The 22,475-nt window shown below is 41.9% G+C and overlaps 1 protein-coding gene across 3 annotated transcripts; it reads left to right on the plus strand.

Annotated features, from left to right (window-relative positions):
* The first annotated feature begins 4,133 nt into the window (after positions 1–4,133).
* Positions 4,134–20,616, plus strand: LOC123727181 (calcium-dependent lipid-binding protein). 3 transcript variants are annotated; one of them, XM_045695351.1, is made up of 5 exons: positions 4,142–4,238; positions 4,956–5,114; positions 7,050–7,169; positions 7,322–7,385; positions 20,528–20,616. In XM_045695351.1, exons 2-5 carry the CDS (start codon positions 4,962–4,964, stop codon positions 20,599–20,601), a joined length of 411 nt encoding a protein of 136 aa, XP_045551307.1. In that variant the 5' UTR covers positions 4,142–4,238; positions 4,956–4,961; the 3' UTR covers positions 20,602–20,616. The 3 variants fall into 3 exon arrangements, with proteins under 3 accessions (XP_045551306.1, XP_045551307.1, XP_045551305.1); XM_045695350.1 differs by lacking the exon at positions 20,528–20,616 and having other exon boundaries at positions 4,134–4,238; positions 4,952–5,114; positions 7,322–7,598; XM_045695349.1 differs by lacking the exon at positions 20,528–20,616 and having other exon boundaries at positions 7,322–7,598.
* Positions 20,617–22,475: the final 1,859 nt, after the last annotated feature.

A 22,475-nucleotide genomic window follows, 5' to 3' on the forward strand; every position in this document is an offset into this window, starting at 1 on the left:
TACAGATGAACGTGGTACCTTCAGGCGTTTGGAAATTGCTCCCAAGGATGAACCAGACTTGTGGAGGTCTACACGTTTTTTTTCTGAGGTCTTGGCTGATTTCTTTTGATTTTCCTATGCTGTCAAGCAAAGAGGCACTGAGATTGAAGGTAGGCCTTGTAATACATCCACAGGTACACCCCCAATTTACTCAAATTATGTCAATTAGCTTATCAGAAGCTTCTAAAGCCATGACATCATTTTCTGGAATTTTGCAAGCTGTTTAAATGCATAGTCAATTTAGTGTATGTAAACTTCTGGCCCACTGGAATTGTGATACAGTGAATTGTAAGTGAAATAATATGTCTGTAAACAATTGTTGGACAAATGACTTGTGTCATGCACACAGTAGATGTCCTAACCAACTTGCCAAAACTATAGTTTGTTAGTAAGAAATTTGTGGAGTGGTTGAAAAACAAGTGTTAATGACTCCAACTTAAGTGTATGTAAACTTCCGACTTCAACTGTTATATATATATATGTGTATATTTATACTACAGACACTGACATTGCTCGTCCTAATATTTACACATTTCTTCATTCAATTCTTTTACTTTTAGATTTGTATATTGTTAGATATTACTGCACTGTTAGAGTTAGGAACAAAAGCATTTCACTACAACTGCAGTATCATCTGCTAGTCTCATTGCAAAATGTGTAGAATAGAAGGAAATTGGCTTTAAAACTGCCAAAAAGTTTATTTCAGCCTGGCAAAATGTGTAGATTAGAATAACATGAGATAAGCTATAAAACTGCTAAGTTGGCTCTATTGTACACATGACAAAAGTAAATGTGTACAATTGGAGGAAATTAGGGTGAGGAGTCCATCTCCTGATTCTGTAGCATGAGGCAGCTTGATGTACAAATACAGCTCCTTTCTTCCGCTCCTTCGCTTTCCTAGCTCTCTTCGTTCCTATCTTAGTTTTATTTTCCTTCTCTCCTTCCCTAGCATCTTCTCCTCCTTTTTATTGCCCCTTTTCCTTCACTAGCTTCCTTTCCTCTTTACCTTTTCTAGATCCCGTTCCTAATTTCATTGCTTTCTTTCCTAATTTCCTTTACTCTTCTTCTTTCCTAGGTTCCTTTCCTCTTTTCCTAGCTTCCTTTCCTTGATATATGTCCTCCGTTCCTCATTCACTTTTCTAGCTCCCTTTCCTCCTATCCTTTCCTAACTACCTTTCCGTTCCTCCTTCCCTAGCTTCCTTTCCTCTCTTTTCCTAGCTCCCTTTCTTTCTTTCCCAGCTTCCTTTCCTCCGACTACAGTAGTGTCGTTGAGCCTTCTACACTACTAGTACTGCTTCTAAATTCAGCAAAAAAAGAAACGTCCCTTTTTAATTTTTTGGTTAATTCTTTCCAATGTGTCGAGTAATTATCTTATCGTTTTCTCATGATTCGGTTGGGTCTAATTGTGTTGCTGTTCTGAGCATTTTTCTCTCTCTCTTTCACTCTCTCTCACTCCCTCTCTCTCTCTCCATCTCTCTCTCTCTCTCTCTCTCTCTCTCTCTCTCTCTCTCCATCTCTCTCTCTCTCTCTCTCTCTCTCTCTCTCTCTTTATCTCTCTCACTCTCTCTCTCTCTCTTTATCTCTCTCATTCCTAGTTGTCCTTCTTCAATAGAGCCCTCGCTGTGAGCCATTTCCTCCTCTCTCTCTCAGTCCTTTTGCCTGCTGTTACTGTGTGCCCTGGCTACCCTCCATAGTGGGTAAGTCAAGGTGTACAGTCTTAAAAGCGATTCATAGTCCAAAGCCAATGGCTTCGTAAAGGTTTGTTGTTGAGCCATCACTCCTGGCAATAAAGAAATCATTAACAACAAATCTGACCCTGCCTGGAGTAACAAGTTCATCTGCAATGATGTTGAGGTCAATGACAACCTGAAGCTGGAGGTGTGGGACAATGATGTGTCAGCTGATGACCACCTGGGGACCTGTTCCACCACAGTTACAGATCAGCTGATGACCACCTGGGGACCTGTTCCACCACAGTTACAGATCAGCTGACGACCACCTGGGGACCTGTTCAACCACAGTTATAGATCAGCTGACGACCACCTGGGGACCTGTTCAACCACAGTTACAGATCAGCTGACGACCACCTGGGGACCTGTTCCACCACAGTTACAGATCAGCTGACGACCACCTGGGGACCTGTTCAACCATAGTTACAGATCAGCTGACGACCACCTGGGGACCTGTTCAACCACAGTTACAGATCAGCTGACGACCACCTGGGGACCTGTTCACCACAGTTACAGATCAGCTGACGACCACCTGGGGACCTGTTCCACCACAGTTACAGATCAGCTGACGACCACCTGGGGACCTGTTCAACCACAGTTACAGATCAGCTGCCTACTTCCTGTGGACCTGTTCAACCACAGTTATAGATGGAGCCCATAGTATGGAAAGTTTCCTGGGGCAGGGAACCCTCAACTGTCTTAATATTTGTCATTGATTATACATTTTTAGCTTTATTTATGCATTTCAGAAATTTTGAGAGACTTTACACACAGTCTCCACAAAATTACCATCTTTTAGCAAATATCTTTCTCCTGTTTCAGCACTTTTAGGTAAGTGACTAATCAATAACAGCCCGTTTTATAACTGCATCTCAAACCCCTCTCTGATAAGATGACAGAAAGCTGTAGTCTAGACCCACATGGGTGTACTTCAGCTGTGGGATGACATCACAATAACAACATTCTAAAGTGAATATTAACATAATTCAAACATTCAAAAAATCCTGTTGCAGATATGGCTAAGATCCTGTAGCACAGCCAGCCAGCCAGACAGACGGCTGCTGCTAAAAGATAAGAGTTCAGCCTGTGTTTGTGTGTGGCGCCACAGAGAGAAGAGAGAGAGGGGTATGTTCTGTAGTCAGTGTATATTGTCACTGTGGGAGTGACGAATATTATAACACCTTAATTAGCTCTGTTGACTTCTTGTCATGGCTGTCGTATGAACGAGACCAAGGCGCAGCGTGTGTATCGTTCCACATATTTATTTATCTGTGAAACTATGCAAAACATACAATAAACTATACAAGAAAGAAACAACAAACCATGACAAAGAGATGCAACATACACTAACTTAAAATAATCTCCCACAAACACTAGTGGGAAAAACAACAACTTAAATATGATCCCCAATTAGAGACAACGATGACCAGCGGCCTCTATTTGGGAATGATACGGATAAAACACCAACCTAGAAAAAGGCACCTAAAGCACAACATAGACATTTTAACTAGACAAAAACCCCAACATAGAAAAAAGAAACTAGAACCAAACATATAAATAAATAAACTAGACAAAACCCCTAACATAGAAAAAAGAAACTAGAACCAAAACATATAAATAAATAAACTAGACAAAACCCCCCAGTCACGCCCTGCCCTACTCTACCATAGAAAAATACAAGCTCTCTATGGTCAGGACGTGGCACTTCTGTACTTCTTTAATACAAAAAGTATATTAATTAGATCTTGGAATATTAACCACTAGTGGATTCATTGCATTCAAAGTCATTGAGGATAAAACCAAGAGGTTTTACAACTCATCCGGGTGATAGGGCCCTGGGATGAAGCTTCTGTTGAAGCCAGAGACAGTGTTTGTATGTGGCGCCACAGAGTGAGTGATATAACTGTAGTTTGTAAAGGGTTTGTCCCACATTACACCCTATTCATTTTATAGTGAACTACTTTTGACCAGTAGTGCACTAAATAGGGAATAGGGTGCCATTTGGGATGCACTCCTTATAATACCACTCCTACTGAAGCAGTGGGCTGTGTGGCACCTGTTGTCTTCCTATAGATAGTGATCAATGGTATTACTGATGAATTACAGATTCTATGCAGTACTATTTACCATGTCCACCCTTAGCAATGTCCTCTCCCTTACCTAACTGTTTATTCATTGGGCTGGCCTTTCGACATTATCTGGAATAGAATTTGTTCAATCAGCATTTCAAATAGTCTCAGAATTTGTTGTCACATCTTATAGGCTTCCATATGTCTCTTGGTAATATAGGGTGTGTTTTCATTGGTTATGTCATCACTAAGTTGTTCTATGTACCGCCTGTGGGTCATCATACCACCTGGGGAGGGTGGGGGGGGGCTGAGATCTTTATAAACAGCTAGATGGCACAGTAAGGACCATCAGCAGTTGGGTGACTAGAGAAAGACAGACGTCCAGCTCAAGAATATCCAGGTAAGAGCATGATCTGTTGTTCTGGTGCTGTTATTCTGTTCATCTCTCTCTCTCTCTCTCTCTCTCTCTCTCTCTCTCTCTCTCTCTCTCTCTCTCTCTCTCTCTCTCTCTCTCTCTCTCTCTCTCTCTATCTGGCTCTTTGCAAGTGAGTGGCTTTCCAAAAAGCTCTTTTAGATTTGTAAAATAACAGATATAGATATGAAGTGTCAGTTTGGTTGAGTACACTGGATGACTTCTCAGCCAGGTTTGCTCTCAGAACTGAATGTGTAACACCATGGCAGTTTCTATATCAAGTGACATCTCCCTCCATCCAGGATACGCTGTTGTGGAAATCAAACACACTTCTGAAATGCCACTATCTGCAATTGAATAAGAGCCTGTATTTCTGCTGATTCAGGATTGTTCTGGTGTCTTCCATTTATTTCTCTCTCTCTGTCTGTCTATCTTTCTCTCTTCTTCCACTGACTAATCTCTTAACACTGATAATATATCCTGATCTTTCAACTATATTTTTACTCCTGTCAGAATACAGTTTGTAGTGTTAGTTCCAAGCTCTTATGGACATGTTTATACCTTCCCCTCCCTTCCCTTCCCCTCCCCTCCTCTCCTCTCCTCTCCTCTCCTCTCCTCTCCTCTCCTCTCCTCTCCTCTCCTCTCCTCTCCTCTCCTCTCCTCTCCCCTCCCCTCCCCTCCCTTCCCCTCCTCTCTCTCTGACAGTGTACCATGGCCTCTCTCTCTCTGTCCCTGGGACTGCTGGTGCTATGCACTCTGGCTCTTGTACACTGTGACCTGTATGACGGCCACGTCAGGGTGTGGGGCCTTAGTGCCTCCAACCTGAAAGGAGACTTCCTCTCCCAGCCAGACCCCTACGTCAAGGTGAATTGATTCATTTATTTATTCTTTATTTAACCTGAACAGTCAGTTAACTTCTTTGGGATAGGGGGCAGTATTTTCACGGCCGGATAAAAAACATACCCGATTTAATCTGGTTACTACTCCTGCCCAGAAACTAGAATATGCATATAATTAGTAGATTTGGATAGAAAATACTCTAAAGTTTCTAAAACGGTTTGAATGGTGTCTGTGAGTATAACAGAACTCATACGGCAGGCCAAGACCTGAGAAGATTCCATACAGGAAGTGCCCTGTCTGACAATTTGTTGTCCTTCTGTTGCATCTCTATCGACATTACAGCATCTGTGCTGTAACGTTGACACTTTCTAAGGCTTCCATTGGCTCTCTAAAGCCGCCAGAAAGTGGAATGGGGTGTCTGCTGTCTCTGGGCAAAGTATAGGAGCAGAGTTTGTAAGTGGTCAGCCTGGGGACAGTGAGACTGGAGATGCGCGGTCACGAGAACTTGCCATGTTTTTCTTTCAGTCTTTGAATGAATACAACGTTGCCCGGTTGGAACATTATCGATATTTTATGAGAAAAATAGCATAACAATTGATTTTAAACAGCGTTTGACATGCTTCTAAGTACGGTAATGGAATATTTTGACATTTTTTGTCACGAAATGCACTCGCGCGTTACCCTTCGGATAGTGACCTGAACGCACGAACAAAACGGAGGTATTTGGATATAACTATGGATTATTTGGAACCAAAACAACATTTGTTGTTGAAGTAGAAGTCCTGGGAGTGCATTCAGACGAAGAACAGCAAAGGTAATCAAATTTTTCTAACAGTAATTCTGAGTTTAGTGAGCACCAAACTTGGTGGGTTGGCGGATGTCAAAATAGCTAGCCGTGATGGCTGAGCTATGTACTCAGAATATTGCAAAATGTGCTTTCGCTGAAAAGCAATTTTAAAATCGGACATAGCGATTGCATAAAGGAGTTCTGTATCTATAATTCTTAAAATATTTGTTATGTTTTTTGTCAACGTTTATCGTGAGTAATTTAGTAAATTCACTGGAAGTTTTCGGTGGGTATGCTAGTTCTGAACATCACATGCTAATGTAAAAAGCTGTTTTTTGATATAAATATGAACTTGATTGAACAAAACATGCATGTATTGTATAACATAATGTCCTAGGAGTGTCATCTGATGAAGATCATCAAAGGTTAGTGCTGCATTTAGCTTTGGTTTGGGTTTATGTGACATATATGCTTGCTTGGAAAATGGCTGTGTAATTATTTGTGTCTATGTACTCTCCTAACATAATCTAAGGTTTTGCTTTCGCTGTAAAGCCTTTTTGAAATTGGACAATGTGGTTAGATTAACGAGAGTCTTGTCTTTAAAATGGTGTAAAATAGTTGATTGTTTGAGAAAATTGAATTGTGGTATTTTAGTTGGTTTTGTATTTTGCGCCGTGCGATGCCATTGGCTGTTGGCTAGGGGTTCCGCAGGCGGAACGGGGTTCAGCTAGCGGAACGTCTGTCCTCAACAGGTTAACAAAACATTCTTATTTACAATGAGGGACTGGCAGGTGGGGTGATAAAACAGAAGAAGTACAGTAATGTTACAGACAACACAGACATCATAACACAAAAGGACAGAGACACAGAACTAATCAAACAGTAAACAGTAGACAGTCAGCTGTCATTTGTTTGGTTATCAAGTAGGCTACAGAGACGTGGGAACATGAAAATGTCAGTGATTGGCTTGTTATTTGTTAGGTGAACTAATAAAAAAAATGAATGAACAAATGAACAAACGAACATATTAATTCATTTTAAAATACTTATAAGAGGTTTCTCATTCAAGTGAGACAACTGTACATATATAAAAAATAATTCAGTATTAAAAGCACAATAATAACATTTAAAAAATGTTTAATAAATTCTACTGACAACATTCTCTTCCTTAGGTATGGTGCGGCCCAGCCTTCGGTGGCATGAGCAGCATTCTGAAGAACCAGGCCAACCCCACCTGGCCCGGCGAGTTCAACTTCGTAGACATCATCCACAATTCTGTCCTGAAGCTGGAGGTGAGTTTCTCCCCTTACTATGCAAAGAGCTTTGAGCACTGGAAAAGTACTATGTAAATCCCATCAATTATTATTATGAAGTTAAAGATGATAATGATGAGGAGGAGGATTATTAGGATTATTTTTACTATTATTATTATTATTATTATTAGGTGTGGGATAATAACGTCGGACCAGATCACCGCCTGGGAACCTGCAGCACCACCATCCGCCGAGGAACACACACTGAGACCTGCCACCTGAAGAAAGGCACCGTCTACTACACATACAGCTACGACTACAGTCACTAGAAAGAACAGAATGATGATTAGATTGTAACCTATGACCATTGTGACCTTGTGTCTGATTGGTTTTCTCACCCTTTCACTCATGTATTCACTTCCTTAGAGCATCAATTAAAAAAACTTGCTTTACAGCAAGATGGTCTAAGTCTGGCTTTATCATGTTTCTGAATTGTTTTATGATTTCTCAGAAGATGCCTTAGGAGATGGTCCATATCATATTAAAAGAGATGAATCAATATTTCTACTAGATTTGAAACCATTCGACATTTACCTTTTACAGTGTAACGACGTGGCCCTTTTGGGTATTTATCATGACCCCCCTTGCTCTCTCTTCCATCCCAGGTTTTACAACGGTCATAAATTCCTGCTAGAAACTCTCTCTCTTCACTTCCATTGTGTATGGAGGGAGAGAGCCTATGGAGAACAAAGACATTCTTCTTCCCAAAACTCTTTAACTTATTTGGGGTATCCCTCCTTCTTCTCAATTTCCGCCTGAAGACATACCCTAATCTAACTGCCTGTAGCTCAGGCCCAGAAACAAGGATATGCATATTCTTGGTATCATTTGAAAGGAGACACTCTGAATGTTGTGGAAATGTGAATTGAATGTAGGAGAATATAACACAATAGATCTGGTAGAAGATAATACAAGGAAAAAACATAAGTTTTCTGTTTTTTTATTGTTGTTGCATCATCTTTCAAATGACCAAAAACAGTCAAACATTCAGATAGGTAGCTGGGGATAATTTTAATGAAGAACATAAGAGGGCAGCAATAGTTTAGCAAAGTTTCAGACAGATAACTTCAAGAATGAGCGAGCTACATGACATGGAGCAGGAAGTCACCCAGGTGTCCCACACAAATGTACCCAAATGTACCCAAGTGCCGAATTGGTACAATGATACATTTTGAAGAAAATACAAAATACATAAATGCAATTCTAACACACCCCACCAAAAAATATATTTAAAAAAGATGTATATAGACATATTTATAAATAATTAATAATTAAATAAAAAATACCAAGGGTAACTATTTACACATTTTCTATTTACAATATTGTGAAGACCCTCAGTCCTCTACACGATATTGTGCTGCTGGTGCCACGGCCCATAGCAGTCTCTTTCTGCTGTAAAGCATAGGGTTACTGAACAAGTGGTGCAGGTGCTGGGGCATTTCCTGTGACAAAGGGCACAACGACGCCTCCCTACTGTGCTCTTATTGCCCTGAGGCACATTTATGCCTGCAGAGATGAATCTGGGCAGGTGAACACCACTGGTTGAAGGAGCAGAAGGGACAGAGATAGAGGGGACAGAGGTAGCGGGGACAGAGGTAGAGGGGACAGAAGGTGATGCAGTGGACTTGCTGTAGCTAGCAAGCTCCTGGATGAGCAGCTCTCTGAAGGCTAGCTGTGAGATTGGGGGGCTGTCCACAGCTCTTAGCCATTTCCTTCTGGAGGATGAAGGCATTCACCACAGCAATGTCGATGAAATGATAGAAAAATGTCTTGTACCATTTCATGGTCTTGTGGAGAACATTGTAGTAGCCTATCAGTGCGTCTGACAGGTCCACACCTCCCATGCCCTTGTTGTAGTCCTTTACAGCAGCTGGAATGGGGACATTTTTGTGGTCCATGCCTTGGTACCGTCCTTCACACGCCTGACGATGTGATCGCCACTGAAGGACTTGTGGATAGTTGTGCACATGACCACCTCTCTGGTATCCATACAAAGAGCAGGCCATCTTCACGAATCCATCGCATGGTACCCCGCTCATACCACTTAGGCATGTCGTTCACCTTTGTTTTTTGGAAAGCCCACTCTGTTGGTCCGAATGGTGCCACAAGCCCACACATCCCGCTTCCTCAGGTCTGTGAACAGGGTAGGGCTTGTGTAGAAGTTGTCCACAAACAGTTTGTAGCCCTTCCCCAGCAGTTGAAAATCCAATAACTCCATAACGGAATCATAACTAAGGCCATTACAGGTAGAAAAAACTGTTTTTCCCCCCATAAACAAAAAAATTGCTAGTGTAGGCACACACAGAATCAGCCAAAACAAACCGTTTGTAACCCCATTTTGTTGGTTTGTTCCGCATGTATTGTTTGAGTCCAATTCTGGCCTTTGAGGCTACCATCCTCTCATCTATGGACAGGTTCTGGGCGGGCTGAAAATAGGTATTGCAGGCCTCAATGATGTTGGGGTAGAGAGGTTTGATTTTGCAGAGCCTATCAAACCTTGCTGTGCCTCTCTTCTTGTCATTCTCCCCATCAACTTCTGAGTCACTGATGTGAAGCGCCCGTGAGATAGTCAGAAACCTTTTACAAGACATAACAGTGGTGGGGAAAGGCAGTTGATAGAGAGCTGACATTTTCCAGTAGTCCCTTAGAGTGTTCAACTTAACCAGCCCCATGTAAATGACCATTGAAAGGTAGCAGAAAAGGTCTGACATGGAAATGGGCTTCCGTGCCTCTTTCTTTCCTGCCTGCTTCTTTGCCCCGTACTTATTGGTGTTCGACACCAGGGAATCAACAACTGACGAGGTGAAAAACAGTTGAAAAAGTTGAAGGGAGCTGTACTTTGCAGTCATGTCTAGTTGAGGTCCTGGCTGCCTTTTGAGTCTAAAAACTGGTGGAATTGGTTCCACATCATCTTTTAACACAGAGTGCCAACGACCCTCTGACCCTCTGTCTGCAGGTTTCTCTCTTCCCCACCTCCGCTTCTTTGTCACTGACTTCACACCTCTAGATGGCCGGTTAGGTGTGGAGCCGGAGACAGCAGGGGTCCGGCTGGAATAACCAGCTTCAGAGGGAGATGGACACCTAGACATTGGCGGCTCATAATCAGAATCACTGCCACTCTGAAAGATAAAAAAAATCAGTAACAATACTTTCACGTATGAGCACTGTATCAACACGTAAAATAAACAGATATGTATTATATAGAGTACAGGGAACATAATCACTATGGTGAAGTGCTGTTCCATTCATTTACATTTTACATTTAAGTCATTTAGCAGACGCTCTTATCCAGAGCGACTTACAAATTGGTGCATTCACCTTATGATATCCAGTGGAACAACCACTTTACAATAGTGCATCTAAATCGTTTAAGGGGGGGGGGTTAGAAGGATTACTTTATCCTATCCTAGGTATTCCTTAAAGAGGTGGGGTTTCAGGTGTCTCCGGAAGGTGGTGATTGACTCCGCTGTCCTGGCGTCGTGAGGGAGCTTGTTCCACCATTGGGGTGCCAGAGCAGCGAACAGTTTTGACTGGGCTGAGCGGGAACTGTGCTTCCTCAGAGGTAGGGGGGCCAGCAGGCCAGAGGTGGATGAACGCAGTGCCCTTGTTTGGGTGTAGGGCCTGATCAGAGCCTGAAGGTATGGAGGTGCCGTTCCCTTCACAGCTCCGTAGGCAATCACCATGGTCTTGTAGCGGATGCGAGCTTCAACTGGAAGCCAGTGAGAGAGCAGAGGAGCGGGGTGACGTGAGAATGTTCATTCATTCATTCCATTCCATGTTTATGTAAAATACTTTTTTAAAATATATAACATTTTACATTTACATTTACATTTAAGTCATTTAGCAGACGCTCTTATCCAGAGCGACTTACAAATTGGTGCATTCACCTTATGATATCCAGTGGAACAACCACTTTACAATAGTGCATCTAAATCTTTTAGGGGGGGATTAGAAAGATTACTTTATCCTATCCTAGGTATTCCTTAACCTGTTGGGGGTAGGGGGCAGTATTTACACGGCCGGATAAAAAACATACCCGATTTAATCTGGTTATTACTACTGCCCAGAAACTAGAATATGCATATAATTATTGTCTTTGGATAGAAAACACCCTAAAGTTTATAAAACTGTTTGAATGGTGTCTGTGAGTATAACAGAACTCATATGGCAGGCAAAAACCTGAGAAGATTCCAAACAGGAAGTGCCCTCTCTGACCATTCCTTGAGCTTCTTGACTCTGTTTATTGAAGACTGAGGATCTTTGCTGTAACGTGACACTTCCTACGGCTCCCATAGGCTCTCAGAAGGCGGGAAAAAGCTGAATTATGTAATTCCAGCTCCAGGCTGAAACACATTAGCGCTTTTGGCAAGTGCTCTTTCAGAGGACAATGGGCTGAGGCGCGTGCACGAGGGGATCCCATGCTTTTATTTTCTTTCGTCTTTGAACCTAAACACAGATTCCCGGTCGGAATATTATCGCTTTTTTACGAGAAAAATTGCCTAAAAATTGATTTTAAACAGCGGTTGACATGCTTCGAAGTACGGTAATGGAATATTTAGAATAGTTTTGTCACGAAATGCGTCGTGCGCGTCACCCTTCTTTACCATTCGGATAGTGTCTTGAACGCACAAACAAAACAGAGGATATTTGGATATAACTATGGATTATTTTGAACCAAACCAACATTTGTTATTGAAGTAGAAGTCCTGGGAGTGCATTCTGACGAAGACAGCAAAGGTAATAACATTTTTCTTATAGTAAATCTGATTTTGGTGAGTGCTTAACCTCTCTAGGCTAGGCGGGACGAATTCGTCCCACCTACGTAACAGCCACGGCTATCCTGTGGCGCGATTTTCAAAACCTTAAAAATCCTATTACTTCAATTTCTCAAAAATATGACTATTTTACAGCCATTTAAAGATAAGACTCTCGTTAATCTAACCACACTGTCCGATTTCAAAAAGGCTTTACAACGAAAGCAAAACATTAGATTATGTCAGCAGAGTACCAAGCCAGAAATAATCAGACACCCATTTTTCAAGCCAGCATATAATGTCACCAAAACCCAGAAGACAGCTAAATGCAGCACTCACCTTTGATGATCTTCATCAGATGACAACCCTAGGACATTATGTTATACAATACATGCATGTTTTGTTCAATCAAGTTCATATTTATATCAAAAACCAGCTTTTTACATTAGCATGTGATGTTCAGAACGAGCATACCCACTGAAAACTTCCGGTGAATTTACTAAATTACTCACAATAAACGTTGACAAAAAACATAACAATTATTTTAAGAATTATAGATACAGAACTCCTTTATGCAATCGCAGTGTCAGATTTTAAAATAGCTTTTCGGCGAAAGCACATTTTGCAATATTCTGAGTAGATAGCTCGGCCATCACAGGCTAGCTAATATGACACCCACCAAGTTTGGGACAACCTAAACTCAGAATTACTATTAGAAAAATTGGATTACCTTTGCTGTTCCTCATCAGAATGCACTCCCAGGACTACTTCAACAACAAATGTTGTTTTGGTTCCAAATAATCCATAGTTATATTCAAATAGCTCTGTTTTGTTCGTGCGTTCAGGTCACTATCCGAAGGGTGACAATTCTAAATATTCCATTACCGTACTTAGAAGCATGTCAAACGCTGTTAAAAATCAATTTTTATGCTATTTTTCTCGTAAAATAGCGATAATATTCCAACCGGGAAACGTTGTATTCATTCAAATACTGAAAGAAAAACATGGCGAGTTCTCGTGAACGCGCATCTCCAGTCTCACTGTCCCCAGGCTGACCACTTACAAACTCTGCTCCTATACTTTGCCCAGAGACAGCAGACACCCCATTCCACTTTCTGGCGGCTTTAGAGAGCCAATGGAAGCCTTAGAAAACGTCATGTTACAGCACAGATGCTGTATTTTTGATAAAGATGCAACAGAATGACAACAAATTGTCAGACAGGGCACTTCCTGTATGGAATCTTCTCAGGTTTTGGCCTGCCATATGAGTTCTGTTATACTCACAGACACCATTCAAACAGTTTTAGAAACTTTAGAGTGTTTTCTATCCAAATCTACTAATTATATGCATATTCTAGTTTCTGGGCAGGAGTAGTAACCAGATTAAATCAGGTACGTTTTTTATCCGCCGTGAAAATACTGCCACCTATCCCAAAGAAGTTAAGTATATTTTAAACGAAATACTTTTAGACTTTTAGTCATGTAGTATTTTACTGGGTGACTTTCGCTTTTACTTCAGTCATTTTCTATTAAGGTATCTTTACTTTTGCTCAATTATGACATTTGAGTACTTTTTCCACCACTGCATTCAGATCAGGGGAGACCTGTTCTAATCTGTGTCTCAGATTAGGAGTGCTGATCTAAGATCAGGTTTTCCCAGTCCAGAACAATCTGCTTCAATATGATCTAAAAAGTCAAACTGTTATGAACACGCTTCATGAATACGGGTCTAGATCAGGAACCGTGTCCACAAAGCACCTCAGAGTAGAGACTGCTTTCCAACATCAGGTGGTTTCTGTTGACTGTTTCTGTTGACTATCTAATGGAGGTTCTTGAACAGGAAAACATCTGAGAGCAGAGCATTACATTTACATTTTAGTCATTCAGCAGACGTTCTCATTCAGACAGACTTACAGAGGAGGACAGAGGAGTCGAGGAAAAGACAGACTTTTGCCCAAATGAGAATCTCCCAGTGAATAAAATAGATCTCAGTAACCGGGAAACTAATGAGTGGTTGAGAGGTCGAGGAGAGTGTTAATTCATTAGTAGGTAAAGGAGGAGTCTGCTTTCCTCCTCGATGACATACTTCAGCAGAGGATTCACAAGAGTATCCTTTCATGTTCAAGCACGGAAGTGTTTTAAAATCCACCTCACCCCATTTGAATCAGCTGTTGTTTTCTGTAAGGAGAAAAGCATGCTACTTCTACTTTTATCTATAAAATGTCTTCCACAACTACTAGATACAAATAAATGTATCATTACGCAATTATTTTGGGATTACAATGAGCCAATGAGGATGGTATGATGGTATGTCTCCACATGCCTGACTGAGCAGTGAGGTCATTCCTCAGGATCTTCCGTGTGTGTGTGTGTGTGTGTGTGTGTGTGTGTGTGTGTGTGTGTGTGTGTGTGTGTGTGTGTGTGTGTGTGTGTGTGTGTGTGTGTGTGTGTGTGTGTGTGTGTGTGTGTGTGTGTGTGTGTGTGTGTGTGTGTGTGTGTGTGTGTGTGTGCGCGTGTGTGTGAGCATGTCTGTCAATGGACTGATATCTAGGTTGGGTCTGCCTTGGGTATCCCTAACCCTCTCCCACCCCTGCTTGGACCACGACACAACAAAGATAGAAATGTACTTTTTTAAAGCAAGGTAGTTATTGATGACCCACAGAGAATAGGTCATAATTGGTGGCAAATTACTACAGTATCTCAAACTGACTAAATAATGGAGCCTGGCCCATGGGGAGAAGATTATGTTTGACGGCATTGATATTAGTAACAACAAGACAAGCTGTTGGACAATCACAATGTGGTCATTAATAATGTGACAGCCCATTGGATAATCACAGTGTGGTCATTAATAACGTCACAGCCCATTGGATAATCACAGTGTGGTCATCAATAACATCACAGCCCATTGGACAGTCACAGTGTGGTCATTAATAACGTCACAGCCCATTGGATAATCACAGTGTGGTCATACATGACATCCCATTGGATAATCACAGTGTGGTCATTAATAACGTGACAGCGCATTGGATAATCACAGTGTGGTCATTAATAACGTGACAGCCCATGGTCTTTCCTAGCTCTCTTTCCTCATATCTTTTCCTAATTTTCTTTCCTTTCCTCCTTTCCTAGCTTAATCTCCTCCTTTTCTTGCTTCCTTTGCTTCCCTAGCTTCCTCTCTTCCTTTTCTTGATCCCATTCCTCATTTCCTAGCTTTTTTTCCTAAATTCCTTTTCTCTTTCCTACGTTACTTTCCTCATTTCCTTGATCTATTTCCTCGATCTATTTCATCCTCCACTTGTTGGCTGCTTTTCCTTCATTCTGTGGTCCAACTTATCCCAAACCATCTCAACTGGGTTGAGGTCGGGTTATTGTGGAGGCCAGGTCATCTGATGCAGCACTCCATCACTCTCCTTCTTGGTCAAATAGCCCTTACACATCCTGGAGGTGTGTTTTGGGTCATTGTCCTGCTGAAAAACAAATGATAGTCCCACTAAGTGCAAACCAGATGGGACGGCGTATCGCTGCAGAATGATGTGGTAGCCATGCTGGTTACGTGTGCTTTGAATTCTAAATAAACCGCTGTCACCAGCAAAGCACCCCCACACCATCACACCTCCTCCTCCATGCTACACGGTGGGATCCACACATGCAGAGATCATCCGTTCACCTACTCTGCGTCTCAGAGATTTTTGGAGACACAGTCTCCACAAAATTACCATATTTTAGTAAATATCTACCTCCTGTTTCAGCACTTTTAGGAAAGTGACTAATCAGTAACAACCCGTTTTATAACTGCATCTCAAACCCTTCTGTAAGGCGTCTGTGTGCAGCTGGTGCAGAGGAGTCAGGCGCAGGACAGCAGAGATGAGTAATAAAAGTAATTTTACTCAAATAATCAAAATACATTAAGTAAATACTAAGCACACACACAGGACCGAAATACATCAAACAGTCACTCACAAACAAACATGGGGGGAACAGAGGGTTAAATAATGAACAGGTAATTGGGGAATTGAAACCAGGTGTGTAAGACAAAGACAAAACAAATGAAAAATGAAAAGTGGATCGGCGATGGCTAGAAGGCCGGTGACGTCGACTGCCGAACGCCGCCCAAACAAGGAGAGGGACCGACTTCGGCAGAAGTCGTGACACCCTCTCTGATAAGATGACAGAAAGCTGTAGTCTAGACCCACATGGGTGTACTTCAGCTGTGGGATGACATCACAATAACAACATTCTAAAGTGAATATTAACATAATTCAAACAATCAAAAAATCCCGTGGCAGATATGGCTAAGATCCTGTAGGACAGACAGACAGACAGACAGACAGACAGACAGGTGGCTGCTGCTAAAAGATAAGAGTTCAGCCTGTGTTTGTGTGTAGCGCCACAGAGAGAGAGAGAGAGGGAGTATGTTCTGTAGTCAGTGTATGTTGTCGCTGTGGGAGTGACGCATATTATAACACCTTAATTAGCTCTGTAGTCTTCTGTACTTCTTTAATACAAAAAGTTTACTAATTAGATATTGGAATATTAACCACAAGTGGATTCACTGCATTCAAAGTGATTGAGGATAAAACCAAGAGGTTTTACAACTCATCCGGGTGATAGGGCCCTGGGATGAAGCTTCTATTGAAGCCAGAGACAGTGTTTGTATGTGGCGCCACAGAGTGAGTGATATAACTGTAGTGTGTAAAGATGTTGTCCCACATTACACCCTATTCACTTTATAGTGAACTACTTTTGACCTGTATTGCATTATATAGGGAATAGGGTGCCATTTGGGAATCAAAACATTGTCACTGTAGGAGTGGTCCTTATACACTGCTCAAAAAAATAAAGGGAACACTAAAATAACACATCCTAGATCTGAATGAATGAAATAATCTTATTAAATACTTTTTTCTTTACATAGTTGAATGTGCTGACAACAAAATCACAGAAAAATGATCAATGGAAATTCAATTTATCAACCCATGGAGGTCTGGATTTGGAGTCACACTCAAAATTAAAGTGGAAAACCACACTACAGGCTGATCCAACTTTGATGTAATGTCCTTAAAACAAGTCAAAATGAGGCTCAGTAGTGTGTGTGGCCTCCCTACAACGCCTGGGCATGCTCTTGATGAGGTGGCGGATGGTCTCCTGAGGGATCTCCTCCCAGACCTGGACTAAAGCATCCGCCAACTCCTGGACAGTCTGTGGTGCAACGTGGCGTTGGTGGATGGAGCGAGACATGATGTCCCAGAAGTGCTCAATTGGATTCAGGTCTGGGGAACGGGCGGGCCAGTCCATAGCATCAATACCTTCCTCTTACAGGAACTTCTGACACACTCCAGCCACATGAGGTCTAGCATTGTCTTACATTAGGAGGAACCCAGGGCCAACCACACCAGCATATGGTCTCACAAGGGGTCTGAGGATCTCATCTCGGTACCTAATGGCAGTCAGGCTACCTCTGGCGAGCACATGGAGGGCTGTGCGGCCCCCCAAAGAAATGCCACCCCACACCATGACTGACCCACCGCCAAACCGGTCATGCTGGAGGATGTTGCAGGCAGCAGAACGTTCTCCACGGCGTCTCCGGACTCTGTCACGTCTGTCACATGTGCTCAGTGTGAACCTGCTTTCATCTGTGAAGAGCACAGGGCGCCAGTGGCGAATTTGCCAATCTTGGTGTTCTCTGGCAAATGCCAAACGTCCTGCACGGTGTTGGGCTGTAAGCACAACCCCCACCTGTGGACGTCGGGCCCTCATACCACCCTCATGGAGTCTGTTTCTGACCGTTTGAGCAGACACATGCACATTTGTGGCCTGCTGGAGGTCATTTTGCAGGGCTCTGGCAGTGCTCCTCCTGCTCCTCCTTGCACAAAGGCGGAGGTAGCGGTCCTGCTGCTGGGTTGTTGCCCTCCTACGGCCTCCTCCACGTCTCCTGATGTACTGGCCTGTCTCCTGGTAGCGCCTCCTGAGCTGCACTACCTGAGCCACTTGTGTGGGTTGTAGACTCCGTCTCATGCTACCACTAGAGTGAAAGCACCGCCAGCATTCAAAAGTGACCAAAACATCAGCCAGGAAGCATAGGAACTGAGAAGTGGTCTGTGGTCACCACCTGCAGAACCACTCCTTTATTGGGGGTGTCTTGCTAATTGCCTATAATTTCCACCTGTTGTCTATTCCATTTGCACAACAGCATGTGAAATGTATTGTCAATCAGTGTTGCTTCCTAAGTGGACAGTTTGATTTCACAGAAGTGTGATTGACTTGGAGTTACATTGTGTTGTTTAAGTGTTCCCTTTATTTTTTTGAGCAGTGTAATATCACTCCTACTGAAGCAGTGGGCTGTGTGGCACCTGTTGTCTTCCTATAGATCGTGATCAATGGTATTACTGATGAATTACAGATTCTATGCAGTACTATTTACCATCTCCACCCTTAGCAATGTCCTCTCCCTTACCTAACTGTTTATTCACTGGGCTGGCCCTTTGACATTATCTGGAATAGAATTTGTTCAATCAGCATTTCAGATAGTATCAGAATTTGTTGTTACATCTTATAGGCTTCCATACGTCTCGTGGTAATATAGGGTGTTTTTTCATTGGTTTAGTCATCACTATGTAGTCCTACATACCACCTGTGGGTCATCATACCACCCGGGTGAGGGGGGGGGGCTGAGATCTTTATAAACAGCTAGATGGCACAGTAAGGACCATCAGCAGTTGGGTGACTAGAGAAAAACAGACTCAAGAATATCCAGTTAAGATATGATCTGTTGTTCTGGTGCTGTTCTTCCTTCTTGTGCTGTTATTCTGTTTCTCTCTCTCTCTCTCTCTCTCTCTCTCTCTCTCTCTCTCTCTCTCTCTCTCTCTCTGTGTGTGTGGGCATCCCTCCTACCTTTGTTATCTCTGTAGACTGTGGCTGGGATTCAGTTGATTGCAGTCAGTGAGTGGCTTTCCAAAAAGCGCTTGTAGATTGGCACAATAGCAGATATAGAAATTGATTGTCAGTTTGGTTGAGTACACTGAATGACTTCTCAGCCAGGTTTGCTGTCAGAACTGAATGTGTAACACCATGGGACTGACAGTTTCTATATCAAGTGTCACCTCCCTCCATCCAGGATACGCTGTTGTGGAAATCAAAGACACTTCTGGAAAGCCACTATCTGCAGTTGAATAAGAGCCTGTATTTCTGCTGATTCAGGATTGTTCTGGTGTCTTCCATTTATTTATCTCTCTCTCTGTCTGTCTGTCTCTGTCTCTGTCTCTGTCTCTGTCTCTGTCTCGCTCTGTCGCTGTCTGTCGATCTCTCTCTCTTCCTCCACTGACTAATCTCCTAACACTGATAATATGTCCTGGTCTTTCAACTCTATTTTTTACTCCACCTCTCTGAATACAGTTTGTAGTGTTGGTTTCAAGCTCTTATGGACATGTTTATACCCTCCCTTCCCCTCCCCTCTCTCAGACAGTGTACCATGGCCTCTCTCTCTCTGTCCCTGGGACTGCTGGTGATATGCACCCTGGCTCTTGTACACTGTGACCTGTATGATGGCCACATCAGGGTGTGGGTCCTTAGTGCCTCCAACCTGAAAGGAGAGTTCCTCTCCCAGCCAGACCCCTACGTCAAGGTGAATTGATTCATTTATTTCACCTTTAATTTATCAGAACAGTCAGTTAACAAAACATTCTTATTTTCAACAACAAACTGGTGGGTGGGGTGATAAAACAGAAGAACTACAGAAGAACTACAGTAATGTTACAAACAGGACAGACATCCTAACACAAAAGGACAGAGACACAGAACTAATCAAACAGTAAACAGTAGACAGTCAGCAGTCATTTGTTTGGATATCAAGTAGGCTACTAACTTACTTACTGACTTTATTGTCCCCATGGAGAAATTTTGTTGCAGTGTCATGTACACGTTTAAAGTGGCGTTTAAATACAAAACAAAATTGGCAACTCAACTTTCATAACAGTTACATACCAATAAAACATTTTTTTTTTAAAGACTAGCCTGCTGGTCTTACTGAGTCGATAGGAACATTAGCCCGAGCTATTTAGGAGGGATATCACACCTGGCACAAATGATTGTCTAGTTCTGTTTTTCCTGCTGAGGGGTGCCCTATACCTGCGCCCAGAGGGGAGTAGTTCAAAGTCCGGGTACAGGGGGAGGCTTGGGTCTAAAATGATTTTGTGAGTGTTGCGGAGGGCCCTGACCTTAAAGATCTCATCCAGGCCTGTATGTTTGACTCCAAGTACCTTGCTTGCTGTGTTGATAATCCTTCTCAGCATACAGTGACGTGTGAACATGAAAATGTCAGTGATTGTCTTGTTATTTGTTAGGTGAACAAATAAACAAATGAATGAATGAATAAACAAATGAAAAAACAAGCAAACAAATTAATTAATGGATTTTTAAATACGTATATAGGTGACTCTGCCAAGTGAGCCAGCTATACATAGATAATTTTTTTTAAATCAAAATGTTTATTATTATTACAAATTATTATTATTATTATATGTGGGATGATGACGCCTTGACCAGATCACCACCTGGGAACCTGCAGCACCACCATCCGCCGAGGAACACACACTGAGACCTGCCACCTGAAGAAAGGCACCGTCTACTACACCTACAGCTGTGACTACAGTCACTAGAAGGAACATAATGATGGTTAGATTGTAACCTATGACCTTTATGACCTTGTGACTTATTGGTTGTCTCACCCTGTCACTCATGTACTCACTTCCTATTAACATCAATTCAAAAACGTGCTTTATGCAAGATGTTCTCAGTCTGGCTTCATCATGTTTCTGTATTGTTTTATACTTCTCAGAAAACGTCTTAGATTGGTCCATAGATTATTAAAAGGGATTTATCAATATTTCTACTAGATTTTAGATTTTATCTCAAAGATTTTTATCATTTGACATTTACCTTTTACATTAGACAAATCTTGTGCTTAAACTTGAGCTTAATATAACTTGGTTTATTCAAAGGTTTGTCCTTATTTCATAATCAGCAGTTAAAAAACGTCAAAACTTTGTAATGTACATTACTGTATGTCACAAAACCCTATACTGTTTGCTTTAGAGACATTACTGAGAATGGACCAGCTGTGGGTCTTCATTGCCTCTTGTTGAATGTGTACGGGGGGTTGGTACGATATTTGTACAGGGTGCCGGGTAAGGTGCTTATAAGGGGAACATTTCCCATTGGTGATAACAAAGTCCAAATGTTATCTTATCTTAAAGTAAAGATTCACCCATTTAAAATGTTATATTGTTTTTGTGCATCTTTGAGCGAAGTTCTATGTGTATCTGAGCTACTGCCATTCAAGCAGGCAGAAATTCAGAAATAGCATTGCAATAAAGCCGCTCTCATCAGTGGTGATTGGTCATGTTTAAGATGAGGGAGGATGATTATTTTTTTTCATGAGCATGACCTTATTTCTATTACAGCATATTGGATGGCTGTCATTCATATTCCATTCACCCAGTTCAGTTTAACAGTGATAGGTTAAGGCTACTACATGATACTAACATTTTCCCTATGATGTTGCTACAACCTAGCATATGAATGAAAGTTTATAACGTAGGTGCACAGGTCGAAGAAAAAAACAAAGTGAGGTGACAGACAGTGACACATTCAATACCATCTTGCACACTCTTTCCTGCATCTAACTTATCTAGAGTGTAATCATTAGTCCAACAGTTGCAAAGGAGAGTTTCTTTTGGACAAATTCAGGTATGTTTATCCCCATTTTCTTCCGTTTGCTTCAGTTTAAGAAATGTTTTCAAAGAAAAGGTTTTCAACAGAATCGCCAGAATGAATACACCCTTGATCATACACAAACACACTTCACTTTCATAGCAGCCGCATACAACCAGCATGAACATTTTGCTTGTTGTAATTCCTTCTTGCATCTACTCGCTCTCCTCTCACCTTTTCCCTTCGCTTGTGGACTTCAGTGATGCTAACCACTACACACAGCCTACATCATTGTCACAATATTAGCTAACGCCATAGTCAACATAGCTACTAGAAGTAACGCGTTAGTAAACCAGCTACAATCATGAAGTACAGTGTACAGTCAGCAAGCAGTTTAGCATTTACACTGGTGGGCCTCGGTGGCAATAACTGAATAAAACCAAAAGCTCACCTTGACTTGGAAGAGTTCCAGTGTTGGATAGCCATAGCCAGCTAGCTAACATCTCTGTTTGAGCTGGGTGTTTATGCAGGGTAAACTAGTTAGCTGCATTCGCAAGCTAAGTGAAAGTGAGAAGAAGAAAAATCTATGAAATGTATCTAGCTGTCTTTCTTTCTCGCTCTCTCTCTCTCTCTCTCTCTCTCTTGCTTCTCCTTCATTTTTAAAGAAATTAATTTGTTAAAAATTGTTTGACTATTGTCTTTCTCTCACTTTGAGTCAACTACTCGCCACATTTTATGCACTGCAGTGCTTGCTAGCTGTAGCTTATGCTTTTAGTGCTAGATTCATTCTCTGATCCTTTGGTGGACAACATGTCAGTTC

The sequence above is a fragment of the Salmo salar genome, chromosome ssa15, assembly GCF_905237065.1.
Source record: "Salmo salar chromosome ssa15, Ssal_v3.1, whole genome shotgun sequence".
Lineage (NCBI taxonomy): Eukaryota > Metazoa > Chordata > Actinopteri > Salmoniformes > Salmonidae > Salmo > Salmo salar.